This window comes from Balaenoptera ricei, chromosome 11 (assembly GCF_028023285.1).
Source record: "Balaenoptera ricei isolate mBalRic1 chromosome 11, mBalRic1.hap2, whole genome shotgun sequence".
Classification (NCBI taxonomy): Eukaryota; Metazoa; Chordata; class Mammalia; order Artiodactyla; family Balaenopteridae; genus Balaenoptera; species Balaenoptera ricei.
In genome coordinates this window covers 43,664,403-43,684,463 of record NC_082649.1, presented here as the reverse complement: position 1 = coordinate 43,684,463, position 20,061 = coordinate 43,664,403, and the positions used below count along the sequence as shown (strand labels likewise).

The 20,061-nt window shown below is 32.9% G+C and overlaps 1 protein-coding gene across 1 annotated transcript in view; it reads left to right on the top strand.

Annotated features, from left to right (window-relative positions):
• BMP5 (bone morphogenetic protein 5) overlaps window positions 1–20,061 on the top strand; it is a 116,428-nt gene that overhangs the window by 69,224 nt on the left and 27,143 nt on the right. The window contains exon 3 of the mRNA XM_059938996.1: window positions 10,317–10,465. Coding sequence (XP_059794979.1) covers window positions 10,317–10,465 — 149 coding nt within the window. The remainder of the gene's footprint in view (window positions 1–10,316; window positions 10,466–20,061) is intronic.

Below are 20,061 nucleotides of genomic sequence, written 5' to 3'. Positions count from 1 at the left end.
CATATTTGGGGTCGTAAGAGTCATAATATGGAAGAGATCTTAGGAACCTGGACTAGGTGTATCACTCATTCATTAGAGGGCATTAAAAGTGGTTGGACTATGTATGTAATATTTTCACTTCTTTGCTTCTTGTTGAGTGTGGGACTCTCCCGTGTGTGTGTGTGTGTGTGTGTGTGTGTGTGTATTCAGTAGCCCATGTTTAGATCTCTCTGCAAGGGAAAAATATGGAATGATGTAGTGCCAGGAAACCTGCTAACATTATCAGTATCTTGGCAATTTAAAAAATTCCACATAGGGAAAAGTTATTGAATTTTCATAGTGGGAATTCAACTTGTTTTCCCATTTTTTGCCATTCAATTCCATCTAATATTACTATTTTACCCGCTTGCATATGTGCCTTTTAAATGTAAATACAGCATTGAATTAGATATTCTGAAAATTGGTGTTCTGTGAGATTTACAGAAGCTTGTTATTTCACATTTGTTTTGGGAGAAAAAATAATTGCCATTTGAAAATATCAATCAGCTAACAAAGTCAAATTCTAACACTTTTAAACCTGAAACTGCACATGAGAGAAGATTTTGACATTATAAACCCCAGAGAATATCATTGATTAATTTGCATCAGTTGTTAACGTGCTCTGTTTTAGAGCTGTATGTCAGGTTTCTCAGATGGTGTGGTGTATTTATGTCAGATACCCAGAGAAAGATGTATGCTTTCTTCTTGGGTGGCCGTCATTACATTTCTACTAGGCATGATAAGCTATTCAGAGACAAAAGGAGATGGAAGGAGGTGAAAACGTCCTAATAGTAGAAAGTTTGGGAAAAGTGTAGATATCTCTGTGCTCTGTAAGGATCATGCTTCATGGAAATAGAAAAGTATTTTAACTTTTGCTCTGAAATGTATCTGTGTATCTTCCAGACAATTTCCCAAAGCTTTTCTTGGCAAGATTTAGAGCTTCTTGGTTAGACAGTAGAATGTTTATGCTCCTGGTTAACTGTTTCTTCTCTCTCTCTCTTCCTCTTTCTCTCTCTCTCTCTCTAATGTACATATATACACACATATGCATGCATATATATAATTGAAACTGTAACAATCTAAAGAATATTTCTCTTTCATTATCTCTTGTTGAGTACATAAATAATTTTACTTCCTTTTTGATATGTTTTCAACTTCATTTTTTGCCTCTAATGGAATTTAGGGACAAAAGTTCATTATGGGTTATATGTATCAATAAATGTTACTAAATTTAAATAAAATGAATGAATCTCTATATCTAAAATTTATAAGTGCAGGTTATTAAAGAAATTTGACAGTAGTGATTGCATAAATCACTTCTGACCCTAATTTTGTCATGAAGCATAAGATATACAGCTTATTATATACATACTTACATGCCATAAATGTGTTTTGGTAAGAAAACAGCAATTATAGCAAGTTGCATAATATTTTTATTTGTGTAGTTTTTTTTATCCCTGCAAGGGATTTATGAGGTAGATTTTATTTTAATCTTCATTTAAAGAATAAACAAAAGCTCAGAAAGATGACTTAAAGGGCATAATTATTTTTTCTACTACTAAGCAAAGCCTAAGTATAGCAAGTCATTGTTGAAATTTAGCAGATACCAATTCCACCTATAATTACAATTCTTTACTTTATAAAAGTAGACTTATAATGAGACTCCTCAGAGGAGCCATGAGTCCTACACTTTCTGCTCAAGTAATAAGATACCAATGAGAACTGTTTGTTAACCATACTTAGAAACAAGCAAAAGGATTTATTTGCCACAAGCCTATGAAACAATACCTTTGATAAAATAGATTTTGGCAAAAGATGAATGGGGGTTCCATCCAAGGACTCATCTGATGTATATTAGTTTACCCAATTCCCCCTGCTGAGAAGTGATTTCATCTATAAAGAAATTTTCACAATACACGTGAACTCCAAGGACAGTGTCATAGAGAAGTAACCAAGCACAAGCTTATTTTGGAAGATTTTCTGTGTTGTCCACTCACATTTCTTATTGTGTTGAAATAGTATAAGATGTTCTATCTTTTAAATATGGATTCAAATGTGTCCTATAAATATTTGATGCTTCTTGTGTTTACTAAAAATCCCTCTATTTGACTCGCTTTGTTCCTACTATTCCACATTACTTCTCTTCTCCATATCTTAGTGAAGTTCATGTTATAAAACTTTGCTTTAAATGCATCACTTTCTTATCTTTTATTCACCCCTCAACCTACTGCAGTTTGATTCCCATAACTCCACTCTACTGATTATCCACCAACGTTCTCCTTGCTACCAAATCTTCTTGACACCTTTTTGTTCTTCCCATTCTTCTCAGTTTTTGATATTGCTGACCACCTCCTATTTAATATGTGAAATATTTAATCTGTGAAAACTAGGGGAGTGTATTAGTTTCCTAGAGCTGCTGTAACAAATTACCACAAACTTGGATGGCTTAATACAACAGAAATTTATTCTCTCACACTTCTGGAGATTAGAAGTGGTAGCTCCAAATATTCCTTGGCTTGGGTCAACATAAGTTCCATCTCTGCCTTTGTCCTCATACTGCTATCTTCCTTCTGTGTCTCTTCTCCTCTTCTTATAAGGGCAGCAGTCATACTGGATTAAGGCCCATGCTAATGACCTCATCTTAACTTGATTACATGGTCACTCCTTGGCTCCATGTCTGCCATCCTGTTTTAGGCTGGTGGCTCAGCTCAACCTTTCAGTATTCCAATCCAAAAACCAATTATCTTTCAGTGTAAAGAGGGCAGTTAAAGGATGGTTTGGGACTAAAAAGGGAGCTATAGTGATATAAGGGAAAGTGTTCTGAAAATGGAATATAGAAACCTGGGTTCTGGTCTCCCAACTGGGTGAGTGACCATGGGAAATAATTTGATTTCTCTTTAAGTTTTCTCATCAGTCAAATAACAGTTTGGTTACATAATTTATATCCCACTTAATTCTAGTATTCAGTGATTTATTTTGTTCACTTTCAGAGGTAGACTCCCAGGCTAGCTGATTTCACATCAGACATAACTGGTTATAATTTGTATTTGGGGCTTATAATGAGAATACTTCATTAATTCCATTATTCAGCTATGTAGAAAGTAGAAGGAGTTAACATTTCAAGCATCCAAAACCACATGCATAGTATGCTACTAGGCATGCTTGTGTACCAGATTATAAGAAGGATCATGAAGAAGAATATGATACGATTGTATAAAAATATTTGGTTTACTCAAGTTAAAGATCAAAGAAATTAGAGGAGGAAAATGAATATTTATATAATTGGATGTGTTTATAGACATAGATATATAATGAATACAATAGTAGCAGTTAAATAGTAAAAAGATACAATCATTTATTAATATAATTATTTTTACATATTTTAATCATGGTATATAAAATTTCATTAATGTAGTCTTATTCCTTGTTTCACTTTGAAAATATATATGTAGAGACTTTTTTCAAACTTTTCACATGCATGTTTGACATCATCACTATAGCCATATTTTGAATCATATATCACGATATTACAAAGTTCATCGTCTTCACATTCATCTATGTTGTTATAAAAGTAGCAATTTTTGAGTCTGTGTATAATGCTGTCATCAGAAATATTATGTTACCAAAAGCACTAATTCACACATTTTTTTGTTGTTGTTAGTTCGTTTTTAAGTATTTTTTATTGAAGCATAATTGACATATAAATTTATATTAGTTTCAGGTATACAATATAATGATCCAATATCTGCATATGTTGTAAAATGATCACTGCAGTTAACTTCTGTCACCATACCTAGTTAGAAATTTTCTTTCTTGTAATTAGAACTTTAAAGACCTACTCTCTCAGCAACTTTCAAAATATGTAATACAGTATTATTAATTACAGACATTTACCATGCTGTACATTACAGCCCCATGACTTACTTGTTTTATAACTGGAAGTTTACACCTCTGGACCTATTTCACCCATTTCTTTCACTCCCACCCCCTGCCTCTGGTAACCACTAATCTGTTCTCTGTATCTATGAGCTTGGGCTTTTGTTTGTTTGTTTGTTGTTTTGTTTTGTTTTAGATTCCACATATAAGTGTTAGTGTTTGTCTTTCTCCATCTGACTTATTTCAATTATTATAATGCCCTCAAGGTCCATTCATGTCACAAATGACAAGATTTCATTCTTTTTTATGGCAGAATAATATTCCATTGTGTGTGTGTGTGTGTGTGTGTGTGTGTGTATGCCACATTTTCTGTACCCATTCATCTGTTGATGGACACTTAGGTTGTCTCCATATCTTGGCTTTGTAAATAATATTGCAATGAACATAGGGATGTGTGCATCTTTTTGAGTTAGTGTTTTCATTTTCTTCAATAAATAACCAGAATTACTGGTCCAAATGATAGTTGTTTTTTTTTTTTTTTTTCAATTTTTTGAGGAGCCTCCATACTGTTTTCTGTAGTGACTGCACCAACTTACCTTCCCACCAACAGTGCACAAGTGTTCCTTTTCCTCTACATCCTCACCAACACCTGTTATTTCTTGTCTTTTTAATACATAATAGATATTCTAACAGGTATGAAGTTATATCTCATTGTGGTTTTGATTTGTATTTCCCTGATGATTAGTGATGTTCAGCATCTTTCCATGTACTTGTCCATCTGTATGTCTTCTGCCCATTTTTAAATAGATTTTTTTTTTTTTTTTTTTGCTATTGAGTTGTATAAGTTCTTTATATATTTTGGATATTAACTCTTTATCAGATATATGATTTGCAAATATTTTCTTCCATTCCATAGGTTGCCTTTTCATTTTGTTGATGGTTTCCTTTGCTGTGCAAAAGCTTTTTAATTTGATGTTGCCCCACTTGTTTATTTTTGCTTTTGTCACTTTTGCTTTTGGTGTCAGAGCCAAAAAAAAAAATCATTGCAAAGACCAATATCAAGGAGCTTACTGACTATGTTTTCTTCTAGGAGTTTTATGGTTTCAGGTTTTACATTCAAGTCTTTAATTCATTTTAAGTTAAGGTTGTGTATGGTGTAAGATAGCAGTCCTGTTTCATTCTTTTGCATATGGCTGTCCAGTTTTCCCAACACTTTATTGAAGAGACTGTCTTTCCACATTGTATATTCTTGGTTCTTTCATTGTAAATTAATTAACCTATATACGTGGGTTTATTTCTTGGCTCTTTATACTGCTCCATTGATCTATGTGTCTGTTTCTGTGCCAATATCAAATTGTTTTGATTAGTATAACTTTGTAAGTGTGATGCCTCTAGTTTTGTTCTTCTTTCTCCAGATTGCTTTGGTTATTCGGGGTCTTTGTGGTTCTGTACAAACTTTAGGATTGTATGTTCTATTTCTGGGAAAAATGTCTGACAAACTAGGTAAAGATTCAACTATAATTTCCTCTCTTCCAGATAGATCTTCAGATTATATTACATTTGGTCTTCACAAAATCTCTTAAGGCAGTGATTATCATACTATCTTTTAGGCATGGGAAAACAGAGGCTGAGGAATTCCTTTATTGTTCAAGCTCTGTCTGCTCCCCAAATTCTAGTTTATTTTATTACAATACACTTTATTTCTTCCAGTGTCATAGTCTTAGATATGTAAGACTCTTTATTTTCAGATGAGTGGTAAGAATGATGATAACACAAATTTTGCTGAATTTGGCTACTGCTGCTCAGTCTTTAGTGAAGTTCCTACCCTTTTGGTATTTTGAGGCTCCCAAGGCATGTATACAAAACCCTTTCCTCGCTCAGTAAAATAAAAAGCACCCTTGCAAAGCAGTATCTTCAACCCCACCAATTTCCCATGAAAACACATGTTTAAACCTCTGGTCATGATTGAAGTAAGATATGCTCACATGTATTTGTATTGAACTCTAACTGTATCTACATATCTACATATTATTTTTCACCTGTGATTAATTATATTCAGTATATCTATATATTTCATATCCAATAAATCTGTGTGATGCAAATCCTTTATCTGTTCAATATGACTCTGTATTTAACAACTGCATGATAGCTTCATTAAACTGTATGAGAAATTATTATGCTGATCTATATCATACTCAAGACAAAGGTTCAAATTCTACCTGAAAAAGAAAAATACAAATTTTCATCATTATGAGTTATTTTGATCAATATAAATTGACTTTCATGTATTAGTTTTTCAAAACATTTCAATGTGGATAATTGCTATAATATCTATAAACACAGAATGTTCACATCCAGGATTATTCTTGCCTTAAAAAAAATTTTTAAAATAGTATTATGGGTTGAACCATGTTCCCCTCTGTCCCCTATCCATATATTGAAGTCCTGGCCTACAGTATCTCAGAATGTGATCTTATTTGGAAACAGAGTCTTTAATGAGGTAACTCAATTAAAATGAGGGTGAGTCTTAATCCAATATGACTGGTGTCCTTATAAAAATGTAAAATTTGGATGCAGTGATGTACATATAGGGAAGGTGATATGAAGTTGCAGGGAGGAAACAGCCATCTACAAGCCAACGAGATTCTTCTGTCACAGCCTTCAAAAGAACCAACCCTGCCAACACCTTGAGTTTGGACAACCAGCCTCCAGAACTGTGAGACAATAAATTTCTACTGTTTCAGCCACTCAGGCTCCGGTACTTTGTTATGGCAGCCTTAGGATACTAACACAGTAACATTCTGAAATGCTTGCATACATCCATGTAGGTGGACTTTATTTCCTTTACTAGAATGCAGATTTTAATTTTAGTTTCATTACTGTAATTGTACATAATATAAAATAATTATATTATGGATTTATTTCTGCTACAAATGAATATATTTTTCTACATATATATTTTCTTTGTACTGCATTCCTTTTAAATGCATTAATATTTTAAATTTTCTTTTATTAGAAGTTGTAAGAATTTCTTAAAAAAAAGGTAAAAGTGATAAGGCAAAGCAAATTTAACAAGTTTATTTTATACTGCTTATAGGATATATTTAGTATATTCTATTTCCAGGGAGATAAGTGCTCTTCTTTAGTGGAATAATTTTATACTTCCAAAGAAATCACATCTCGATTTCTACAGAATGGATAGGAATTTATTTTTAAGATGCTGTTATGAAAGTTGCTACATGAGTGAAAATTACAAAATTATTACCATTGTGCTTATTAAAAATGGACTTGAGGACTTCCCTGGTGGCACAGTGGTTAAGAACCACCTGCCAATGCAGGGGACATGGGTTCAATCCCTGGTCCAGGAAAATTCCACATACTATGGAGTAACTAAGCCCGTGAGCCACAACTACTGAGCCTGCCCTCTAGAGCTCATGAGCCATAAACCCACGTGCCAAAACTACTGAAGCCTGTGTGTCCGAGGGCCCACGTGCCGCAACTACTGAGCCTGTGTGCTGCAACTACTGAAACCCGCGTGCCTAGAGCCTGTGCTCCACAACAAGAGAAACCACTGAAATGAGAAGCCCACGCACCTCAACGAAGAGTAGACCCTGTTCGTCCCAACTAGAGAAAGCCCGCACGCAGCAAAAAAAACCCAACACAGCCAAAAAATAAATTTAAAAAAAAAATAAATAAATAAACAGACTTGACTCTCCTAAAGCATATTCTCTTGTCTGTAGGTAATGCAGAAGAGCTCTTTACACAAAAGGAAAGAGGAGAAATTAAAGAATAGAAGTTAACGGTCAAAAATAAAATAGTTTGGCTCAAGAATAGGAATCCATGAAGCTTATGAAGACAACTGATCATTCATAACTTTTCAGAGGTGAACTAGAAATATATGGATTTTTTCAAATCATACTATTGGCCTAGGTTTACCTTCCAATGAATTAGATTTGCATCACTGAAATTCAGGTATTTAGGGTTTGCTTGGGTCTGTTGGCTGATGCTTTTTCTAAATATATTCATTAAAACTGAAACTATTTTCCTCATAGACATGCTTAACAGTGTTGAGACTTGAATATGAATAGTTAGAGAATTTTTTTTTTCTGGAAAAGTAGCACAATTTAAAAATAATAGAAAATACACCTAAATAACTACATAAAGATATTTGTTAACTGGTTGAAATTGCTCTCAGAATTTACCTCTTTGTTCTTTTTTGTTTTTCAAATGTTTATCTATATCACACCAAGGGATGGCATTTTATACTTTGCACAGTTTATTAGAACATCTTTACCATATTTCAAATGAAAACAGGCTTTGAAAGCAGGGTAACACTTGCGTATTTTCCAAGCTACAAGGTGAATCCTTCTTCTGTTTAAGAAGCTAATAACGTGATTAAGTTACTTCCAAGATTACAGTCTCAAAGACATTTTTAAAATATTTCAAAAATTTAAGAATAATCCATATTTTCTTAGATTCTGTTTATTTGGTAGGTTTTCCAATTTTGGAGGAAGAGGGAGAATTTGATTTACATTCCATCACACTGTGAAAATAATGGGTCCTTAAAATTCAAGTGGGAATGAATTAATCTTTTCATTGAATTGTAGTATATGCCTGTCGTATGTCTGCAGTGACTCAAACTGATTCCTGTATTGGATGTGAAAAAGTGTCTGTAACCCTTCTTTGGTAATCACTATGATTAAAATTGTGAAGGAGAATTAAAGCTGCATATTTTGGTGTATGGTAGCTGGACAATATAATTGATCATAAAACATTAATTTTAAGTTCTCTAGGTTAATGGAAGAATGGTATAAATCAAGTTTAAGTAAAGAAATGGAGAGGTACCTTCTAAAATATTGACTGAGATTCTTTACCTCTGTTATAGTTCAGTTTTCAATTATAGATTTTTTTCTAAGAAAATAATAAATATGCATGATTTGATTTTATTCAAAATTAGTTTTTTACATTTTGTAAGCCACCTTTATGGTGACTTCTAAGATACAGATAGATGGAAAATAAAGTAGAATAGTATTTAACATAGCTTATTATGACATAGCTCTGATCTTCCTCATATGAATAATATGCTGTCAGATTCAGCACAGTCATAAAGTGCATAATAGTGTATTTCTATTCTACTTTGATGGAGTTCCATTGTTTGTACCATCAACCTATCTGAGCCTTAATTTCATCAATATAAAAATCTATTGTAAAGATTAAATGTCACATAGAGAACAGACCTGTGGTTGCCAAGGGAGAGGAGTGTGTGGGGGGAATGGATTGGGAGTTTGGGATTAGCAGATGCAAACTATTATATATAGAATGGATAAACAACAAAGTCCTACTGTATAGCACAGGGAACTATATTCAATATCCTGTGATAAACCATAAAGGAAAAGAATATGAAAAAGGATGTGTATACATATATGTATAACTGAATCATGTTGCTGTACAGCAGAAATTAACACAACACTGTAAATCAACTATACTTCAATAAAACAGGTTAAAATAAAGACTAAACATCAAAAAGATGTAGCACTTAGCTCAGAAGCTGCCTGTAGTAAGGATATAATAAATAAAATAATTCATTATCGTTTGACAAATACTCATACATTTGTAAATTTAATACTAAAGTTAAGATTGATAAATGTCAATAACAGTAACACTGTGGAGATTATCCTAAAACATACAAGTTTATATGCATAGGTACTACTGTGCCCAGGGGACTTGTGTGCAAAGAAAGTGTTAAAGTGAGTCAGGGAAGAGCCATAGCTCAATCTACGGGATTTCTCCCTTAATCCAATGGTATACTTGGTGACCCTCTCTTGGTCTCTGGGATACATAAAATAATTAATTATATAATAAAAATAGAAAATGAAATAAAAATGAAAAATATATGTAATAAAAATGGAAAAAAGTATAATGAAAGAGGGAAACAAAAGGAAAACTCCCTCTAAAACAGAGGCTTGCATCACAGCCTGCCTGCCCTCCATCTCCTTGGAGAATCCACATCCATGCAGACTGGAGCAGCTACTTTCACTTCTGTCTCTTTTCACATTAACCCTTGCTTGTGTACTTGCCAATATACTGCTACTTATAGGTAATGGTTTGGGAAAATACTGATTATCAGGGACCAAACCAAGACCACTAAGTCCCTTTGTAAAGGAAACTTGACAGTGAAGAGCAGGCAAATGGAAATTGCTGTCAGATATTCCTAATCTGCACCAGGTTTGGGCTGGGATTCCAGCAATAAAAGGTTCTGTTATCTTATTACTCATCACTTGAGTCCTTTGTTCCTCTTATTCTTTAATGAACTCCTGTTATTGTAAGAGTGCTTTTGTAGTGTTTTCACTTAAGTGTAGGAAATGATGATCTTCATTCAAACCTGTAACTCTTTTTTGCTGTTGTTCTCTTTCTTCTTTTAGGGATGCGGATCTGTTCTTGTTAGACACAAGAAAGGCCCAAGCTCTAGATGTGGGTTGGCTTGTCTTTGATATCACTGTGACCAGCAATCATTGGGTGATTAATCCACAGAACAATTTGGGCTTACAACTCTGTGCAGAAACAGGAGATGGTAAGCACTGAATTTCATAAATTTGGGGGAGTTCTGGTTTGGACACACTGAGAGTTACAGCTTTTTGTGGGATTTAACCAATGTATATTTTATACACACAATGTGCAAAGTGGTGCATTCTATAAGATAGGGCAATATATTGATTAGTTAATTTACTTATAAACACATTACCAAACACGCGTTTATTGTCAGGCTCTGCAGTGGGTGTGGGGGGTAAAGAATTAAGTTCTGTTCCTGCTCTTGCAGTTTTTAGCCTTGTGTTGAAGACCTGTATGCAAACAAGTAGAACTACTGTGATATAACAATACCAAAAGAAATCGATGTATAAAATGCTATGGATCTATGTCTTGATTTTGTGGTGGTTACACAACTATATAATCTGTAAAAATGTATAGAACTGTACACTAAAGAAGAATGGATATTACCATATTCAAAGTATATCTCAAAAACCTGACTTATAAAAAGAAATATATATCAAAACAGATGATAGGGAAACAGACAAAGGACCTACCATAATACAGAGGAGGATGGGAATGGAACAAAAGAGTCATAAAAAAGTGCAAAAAATGATACTGAGTTAGGTCTTAACATATTGTAATATTTGGTCAAAGACAACAGCTCCAGAATCACTTCTGGGAGAGATCTGTTGACTGAAAAAAAAAAAAAAAAAAAAAAAGCACAACCTAAAAGTTGAGAGTTATGTTTTACTTGGTGGACAAAACTGGGGACTTAAGCCCAGGACACAGCCTCTCAGATAACTCTAAGGGACAGCTCCAAAGAGGTGGAGGAGGAGCCAGGATATACAGGAGTTTTTGCAACAAAGATCAGGTAGTCAGAACATAAAAAGATTATTGTTAATTAAAGAAAAACAGGCATCTCAAGTTAAGAAATTTATGTATGGGGAGATGAGAGAGTCTGGGCTTATTGAAATCATTCCTTTGATATGCATCTCAGCTGTCTGGGTCAGTATCATGTGCTTTCTCATCCTGAGTCTCCTCAGGGTGCACCATCAGGGGTCAACTGCAGTGGCTGATGGTTTGATGTCGGGCATCCTGTTTCCACCCCAACTTCTCTCAGGGCTCACCGTTGGGGTGGCTGTAGTGTGATGGCTTGTTGGTTGAAACATCCTTTGTTTACTGATATGGCAGGTGTCATTCTTAGTCCACAGGTCTATAGGAAATCTTTTTTGAGAAGCTCCAGATGTTATTCTTATGCTCACAAATGCTCACTGAGTAGCGATGTGCTGTGTGCTTGGCTTGATGCTGGAGATAAAATAGTGAGCAAGTACAGAGATGGCTTCACAAGGCTTGCAGTTGAGTGAGGCATGAGGTAGTCAGCACATAATATTATTGAATGCACTTCACTACACACTAAGAGTCCAATGGACTCTGAGTGTAGAACAGTGAGCAAATTCGAGCTACAGTCTTTTAAAGATCAGGAAGATGTATCTAGGGGAAGAAATTGGAGGACCCTATACTATTTAGTTCTATCTTGCTTTCCATTCATCCTTTTCTCTCTGAGAACTACTTTATATTTTGTTTATCCTTTTCCTTTGATTGATTTTTCTTATATTTTAGGGGTAATTTTACTTTAAATGACATATTATTTATGTGATTTTTTGGAGCCTAAAATAAACTAACATTTCACTTCTTTCAAAGGTTTCCAAATTCTTTTTTTAAAAGTTAGGTTTGAGATACACAGCCTTTTGTTGCTCTTCTTTGGTTCTTTAATATTGTTTCATATGAAAATATTAAAATGATTAAATATGCTAGACAAGCTGGCCTTTTGTATTTAAGCCAGAGCAGACAGACCACCTTTTATTTGCAACAATGGAATCTGAATATGTTTACTTCTCAGCAAAAGTAATTGGAAGTCGTGAAAAAATGAAACTCAGCAAAGTCTCCTTTCAAATTCATTTGTTGACTATTATTCGTTTATTCATTTGTTCAACATAAAATCTTCGAGTGCCTATTCATGCAAGACAAAGTGTTAAGGAGACAATGACCTGGGAGACAGACACATATAGCTACTTAAGAAAGACTAAAGTGCCCTAAATCCTAAAAATAGTGATACAATCAAGACGCTATAGGAAACGTAAGGAGATGGTTAAGTCCAAACGGAGCCAAAGAACTGTGGTCCAGGTGACTTCTGGGCTAGGTCAGCTGGGTAAGATTTTAAGAAATGAAGATGAGGAAGGAGAGGGTGTGGTGGTGAGAATGGAGGAGACTGGTAGCTCCTGGATGAGGAAACAATGTGAGTAAATACATAGAATGGCAAAAAGGCATGGTGTTGTCTAGAACATTCAGCAGTCCAGATTTGGCTCGAACAGCTTTCATGTATAAATACGATTGCAGATGCTATTAGGAAAGTGATTTGGAGACAAATCATGGAAGGCACATGACATCTAATTTATGTGTATATTCTTGTAACTTGACCACAGGTCATTAAAGAACTAGACTTGCTGCTTTAATCAATCAGAGTAACACTTTCATGATTACATATTTGAATGAATATCCGTTTCATAAGGTCATGGATGTGTATTTCTGGTTCACAGTGGAACCCTTGGTACTTGGTACCATGCAGGTTGTAGGTATTAAAAAACATGTTTTGAATGATTGTTGAATGAGTTTGTGACTTAAAAGACTCTTATGGACCACCTGTCATTGAACATGTTACTCTTTTTTTTTTTTTTTAATTGATAGTGGATTTACAGTGTTGTGTTAGTTTCTGGTGTTCAGTAAAGTGATTCAGTTATATATATATATACTTTTTCATATTCTTTTCCATTATGGTTTATTACAGGATATAGAATATAGTTCCCTGTGCTATACAGCAGGACCTTGTTGTTTATCTATTTTACATATATGAACATGTTACTCTTAAGAAGACCTTCCAAACTGTAAATTTGGGGTGATTATTAACCAAACCAATTTGGTGTAACACAGGAGAATTTTATACCACAAACCACAGTACAGTAATTAAAATTGTTTCAATCATAAGGTGAGGAGAAAGTCAGTGATATAGATTATTAAATTTTGTTTATCCTGCTTCCACAAAGGAAAAATAGCTAAGAGATCTAAATATATTTTGGAAATCAAAAGGCTGTTGAAATCAAAAGTAGCATCATGATTCCTCAGAGGACCTGTGGAAAGTACATCAGTTTGTAAAATATTCTTTTTAGAAATTTGATAAGTGAACTGCCATGGATTTGGCAGGAGAGTTTAAGGATATTCTATCGATTTTTTTTCATGCAGAATAGATAATTCTCTGAGTTCCAAATGTCTGCTTCAGCTAAATAAAGCAAACATATGAGCAAGCAAATGGAAAGGAAACATTGCTGCTTCTTAACGGCAAAATCTAGAAATTCCATACAAGTGGTTGTATCCAATTGTGCTAAATCAGTTTCAGAATTTTCTAACACTCCCTCATGGTGGTTAATAACCCTCTATGATAAACCAGGTACTCTTTTTTTAGCAGCAAATGTGTAGATTTAGGTCTGTCTTATAATCTAAGATGTTCGGTTCCCTAAATTATAAACATACATTAATTACCTGGCTTGTTAGATCCTTATTAAAATTGTTAATAAAACTATGGTAATTGGTATCATATCCTATATATATGTATATCCTATATATATATGTCATATATATATATATATATATATATATATATATATATATATATATACATACATACATACACAGAATTTATTACCCAGATAGCAATTTAATCTAGCTTTTAAGACTTGGGTTTTCTCCCCAAACAGTGTAATTTTCCATTGTTTGATGCTTTATATAGTTTAAACCTTCTAAGTAAATTAATTCATTTTTTTCAAATTTGGGTTTATAGAATAATTTAGAGATGGAAAAACAAAGATAGTATTTTTGGGATCATTAGAATGTCTTTTTAAAAACCCTATGTTTTCAGACATTTTAGGTTTGGCAATACTCAGAGTAAATTTTGCCAATGACTTTTTCCTTTCTATTCAAACCCGCTTATATGTCAAGGAAAATTCAATCCGTATGTTTCTGATTCATTTGTATTCAAGTCATCAAAATGTTGTTTTGTCAGAGTATTGTTCAATGTCCAAGAAACAGTATAAGGTTCTTTTTTAATAAGACTCTAAAATCCATTTTTCTTTGGACAAAGTTGTGGCATAATTTCCAAGCGTATCAAGGTAAAAATTCAGATTTAAAGTCAGAGATTTCAAAGTTTCACTAAATTTTGTAGCCAAATCAAGGAAAAAAAAAAAAAAGATTTCAGAGGTATGAAGCTATCAAGTTAAATTCATTATCATTAATGCTTAAATATAATATAAAGAAATTTATAGTTATTGTTAGAACTTAGAGTTTAAGGTTTTGATACTTAATTTAAATAAAGAGAATAAAGAAATAGAATCGATCGCTCCATTCTGGAAATAGAAATTTTAAGAAAAAATCGTTAGGAAAACTAGATTCAAATCTTGGCTCTGACAAAATATTTTACATTTTAGCCATAGCGTTAATTAAATGAGTGTAATGGTAACTACCTTCCAAGGACCATGTGAGACTATATCAAGCAATAGTACCCGGAACATGATGAGACAGGAATAAAGGTATTTGGGTTGAACTGGACGAGAAAATGCACAGAGACTTACTCTACATGGTACTCCTTAAATTAGGATCAATTCTTTCATTGTGGAGATTTTACAGATGATTTAATAAGACTTTAGATAAATTCACAAATGATAATCCACTGGAGAGAGGTAAGATTATTGATATATGTTCTTAAATCTTGAGTTGGAAGCATAGTGTATAGATAGTTACGTTATTAGGCGCAAGTCTAATAACTTTGGTTGATGAAATGATTATTGGTAGGAAGCTTTTAAATACATCTGATCTAGGGTATGAAGCCAACAGAAATGAACATTCAGAGATATGTGTCATGATCAATTGATTGCTTATATTGGCTAGGTCTTCATAGGCACTGGAGAATATCAAATTATTAGTACTTAATATGGTAGTTTTCTTGAGGCCCAACAACTTTATTCTTAGAAAAAAATGACATGGTTATTTGGGGGATAACTAACTGCATCAATGAATATAAGGGAAACGACCCTTGTTATAGGGTAATATACAAGGATAATTGATTAAAGGCTGGCGTACATAACCATCAGAAAAATTTTTCAGCCCAGAGATGCCTCAGTGTAAATTACTATCATTTGGCTTCGTAAACCTATTAGCAAACGTTACACATCAACATGGCTTCTTACAAGCAGTAGTTTAATGCTCATAGAAAACATGGTTAAAAAAACATTGATCATCTTTGTTAAAGAGTGGGACCCAAGAACTCCTAATATATGTTGTGCTAACTTTTTTAGCAAATTGCATAAAATCCCCACTACATAAGTTATATTTCCCATTAAAAAAATCAGAAAATGAAGATACTCTATGAATTGATTGGAAAAACATCATAGAAGACCTCTTTGAAAGTCAAGGAAACAAACCCTTGTAATTATTGCCTCCTCAGGTTATAGCCCATGTTGGTTAGCAGCTATATTTCCCAGACATTGTAAAGGGATAAAGTTATAGCTTTTTAATTTTTTTTGATTGTTAGTACACAAAAGTTTTCTCTATTCCATTTTTAGAAATTATATATGTACATAAATATATTGATATTTCAGAACTTTTCTAAAAGCACCAACAATTTCATCCTCTTTTATTTTCACCAACATTATTATTCAAATTATAAAAAAAGGTCTTAACTTTAGTTATGAGTACAATTAAACTGAAAGTGAGTATTTTAAAACTTTTATTACCCAAGGTTTCACCATGTTCTCTACCCTTCCACTTGGAATTTTTGGGCTCATTCCTGCAAATTGACAATTGTCACACCTACATTAATAAGAAATGGGATTAGGTTTTCTTTTTCTACAACCTTGAATTGTTGCTTATTTCTATTGTTCCTTATTATGTGAAGAGTAATTTAAAGCACTGATAAATTTTTCTCCAAAACTTCAATATCCTGTGATATCTTTTAAATATGCTGTCTTAAATCAGATTTTTCAAAAGTTCCATGACATCTTTTGAATTACAGAATATATACTCCTAATTAGAAAAATCTATTCTATAATCTAAAGTCCTCATGTCATTATATATTAAATTAATATGTGAGTTACTAAATTGATATTCTTTTACTTTTATTAAATGTGAACATCTTTGTCTGAGAGAGATGAGGAGCTCTTAATGTGATATCTGCTTAAATTTAGTAAGTCCTGGAATCTGCTACTTTTCAATGCAAGTATCTGATTAAATAAGTTTGTTGTGTTATCCTTAGATTCCCAAATACAGTCTTTTTTAACTCAGGGGAAAATTTTCCAAATTAAGCCCTTGTGTTGTCAGATGACTATTTATCTGTCTCAAGGGTCAAATGATCTATGTGGCTGGTTAATCTGAATATCAGCTGACATAGTGCTAATAAGTAGCAGAAGAAATTCAGAGATCAAGGGTGATATTTTTCTTTTTGTCCTGCTGTTTTGACTACAGTTTCTCATTATTATGTATCTCAGTTCAAAAAGTTGAATTATGTCCACTTATCAGAGGATCTCTTAAATATTTTGGGATTTGATAATATTCTCTTCCCTTATCTGAACTTTATCTTTTAAAGCAATTAAGTCTTTTTTGTTCATAAAACCATATGGCTCCCTGTTGCTGAATTTATGGTGCTGACAATTGGTTTCAAACAAATAAATGAGAGTCTCTACTTCCAAGAAACTGCAAAAATCGCATATCTTGCTAAATGTTCTGATAGGAAGAAGGAACATATACTCCTATGTTTGTTTTAGGTAAATATTAGTATAAATGAAGTACTTCTTTATGTTTAATGTTTAATGCTGAGGATAATTAGAGCATACTTGCTTGACTTTTGGTTGAATATTTAAGAATAAATTAGGAGGACAGTTGAAGAATAGCTATCTTCAAATACTTAAATAAATACAGTGAATAAGTAAAATTAAATTTTCCCTGTAGTCCAGAAATTAAATCAATGTGTAAAAAGGGCAGATTGAAAGCTTAAGAATAAAGTGCCTAAGACCTGGGAGTTAATGGCTATGGAATTATTTGTATTGTGAGGGAATGAGCTTGTGTGACTAGAAGAATTGTCTATTTATTTGACCTTTTGTCTAGGGATTATTATATTGTCTGTGATAATTTCTCAGGTAATTGTAATTTATATATTTACACTTTAAGCATTATACACATATAAATATTATTTTCAGAGAGGGTACAGTGAATAGATATGTACCATCTTAAGGAGCTTGGTATTAAATAGTTTCATTCAAACCAAAACTCAAGATATTATATAAAATCAGAGATGGAGAAATGGATAAAGGGAAGTAAGAAATATTAGACATCTTTTGGGGTAAATGTGTGTGTGTGTTTGTGTGTGTGTGTGTGTATACAAAGAGGGGTAATACCCAGGCATAAACAAATTCCCAACTGATCACGTGAAGGATCAGATAAGTTCATAGCTGAAAATCTATAATTATTAAGGTGTCTAGAGAGCTCTTATTACAGCATTTAAGTAAGATTATATTTTCTTTTTCTTTAAGTGCCACAATATATTTTTCAGTATCATAACAAAATGTAAAACTTAATCTAAATTTCTCCAGAACATTTTAAAATGGCTTCTGTTTCTATCATATTTCTATAGAATTTTAAAAACTTTAAAACATAAATAAATCTATGGCAATATGTCAGTTTCTAAGAAAATCTTTTTTTTTTTTTTTTTGGTATGAATCAAACCGTAAGAGAGATTTAAAAGATAGCTAAGCAAAACAACTGCCTTGGTCATTTTATGTGAATGATTCAGAAGAGTTTCCATTGAGAAGAATTCCTGTATCTTTATGGTAAAAATGACTAGATTTCTACTGAAAATAAATATGACATAGATTTCCTCTGGGGTTTAAGATCAGTATTTGTTAATTTTCCAAACCCACGTAAGCTGTGACTTATGGATTTTCTAACTTGTGTAATATCTTAAAGCACATCAGGGGACATAAATCCTTCCAGCTTTAGATTTTTCCTCCTTTCCCACTGCATAAAAATGAGCAAAATCATCAATATGCCTTTCATGGCTAGAGAACTAAACATAAATATAGGAGCACTGTTAAATTTCTACTTTGTTTAACCTAAGTTCTTATTAATTCTCTTAGTCATATACGATTTTTATAAACTATATGTATCTCAAACTCAACTTAGCAAAACTTATTTTCTGTCTATACAAATAGCTGCTTTTTTTAAACCCTGATTTTGGCAGTACTTTTTTTTCTTCCATGCTAATATTTCGTAGTTTTTAGTTTTCATGATTAATTCAGGTTTTATTTCCTAGATTCATCTGTAGTTCATATAAAATAAGTATTCAAACCATGTATTTGCTGTGGTGGTCAATCAAAATAATATTAACAACTAACAGAAACTAATATTTCCTGAGCGTATTAGATGCCAGCCATTTGGTGAGATTTTTAAGTGGAATGTCTACTTTATCTTTACTATTTTCCCATTTTGTACACAAGGAAACTTAGCCTTAGAAAGCACAAGAATCTTGCCCTTGAACCTAAAAATGATTTGTTTTCCTAGCCAGATCTTATACACTATGACTCTCACAAATGATATGAATTTTATATAAATTCCAAACTGAAAAAAATTAATGCATTTTTATAATTTCCAAACAGGACATTGTTATTAATAATGATTGTTATAGAACAAAATTGAACTTTATGTTGGATCTGTTGGTAATTACCTTTGGGTTTTTATATTTTCTGTCTGGAATTTAACTGTGATCTGACCCACAACAGGTAACAGCATTTTTACCATAATTTTTGTTTTTTTAAATTTAACTACTTCAGTATTTCTTTTAGCTCCTTACACAATTATCATTAATTTGATAAATTTATAGACTGAAAAGAAGAAAAAAGTAACTTTTTTTCCTTCCAGTGATCAGCTTCAACATGTAATTAAATTTAGCCAAATTTAATTTATTTTTAGTTCCATAATGAACGTCCCCCTCCTTTTGTGCCCTGTGTCACTCACTAATGTATTTTGCTAGGTTCTCCTTCCCTGTTTTCTCCCCTCTGTTTTACTGTCCTTAATCCACACTCCCCATCATAGACTCCTCATGTCTACCTCCCCCACCATCCTTTTTAAGTGTCAACTGGTACTCAAGTTTGTAGTTTCAATAACGGTGCAGCAAACTCACCTGAGGCTAGTCAAGCATGCAGTTTCCAAAACATATTAATTGATTATTTTGCAAAAAGTCAGGATGAAATTCATCCTTTCTCTCATCTCTCCATCCCCCTTCCCAGCATCAAGGCTGAAGGTGACCTGGTATTATTCCAGCCCTAAAGAGGACTCCCTGAATTGTATTTTGGGGAGAGCATATTGGGGTAATTTTTTCCTCAAAAAATTGAAAAGAAAAATCTCTGGCAAATAAAACAAGTTTTTAATTTTTCACTGTGTTTAGCTTTGCTTTTTAACTTTTTTTCCCTATGAGCAGAGGGTGAGCCATAACTGCTTTGCTAAAACCCCATATTTTGAACAAAATGGTTTGAATGTAATTTA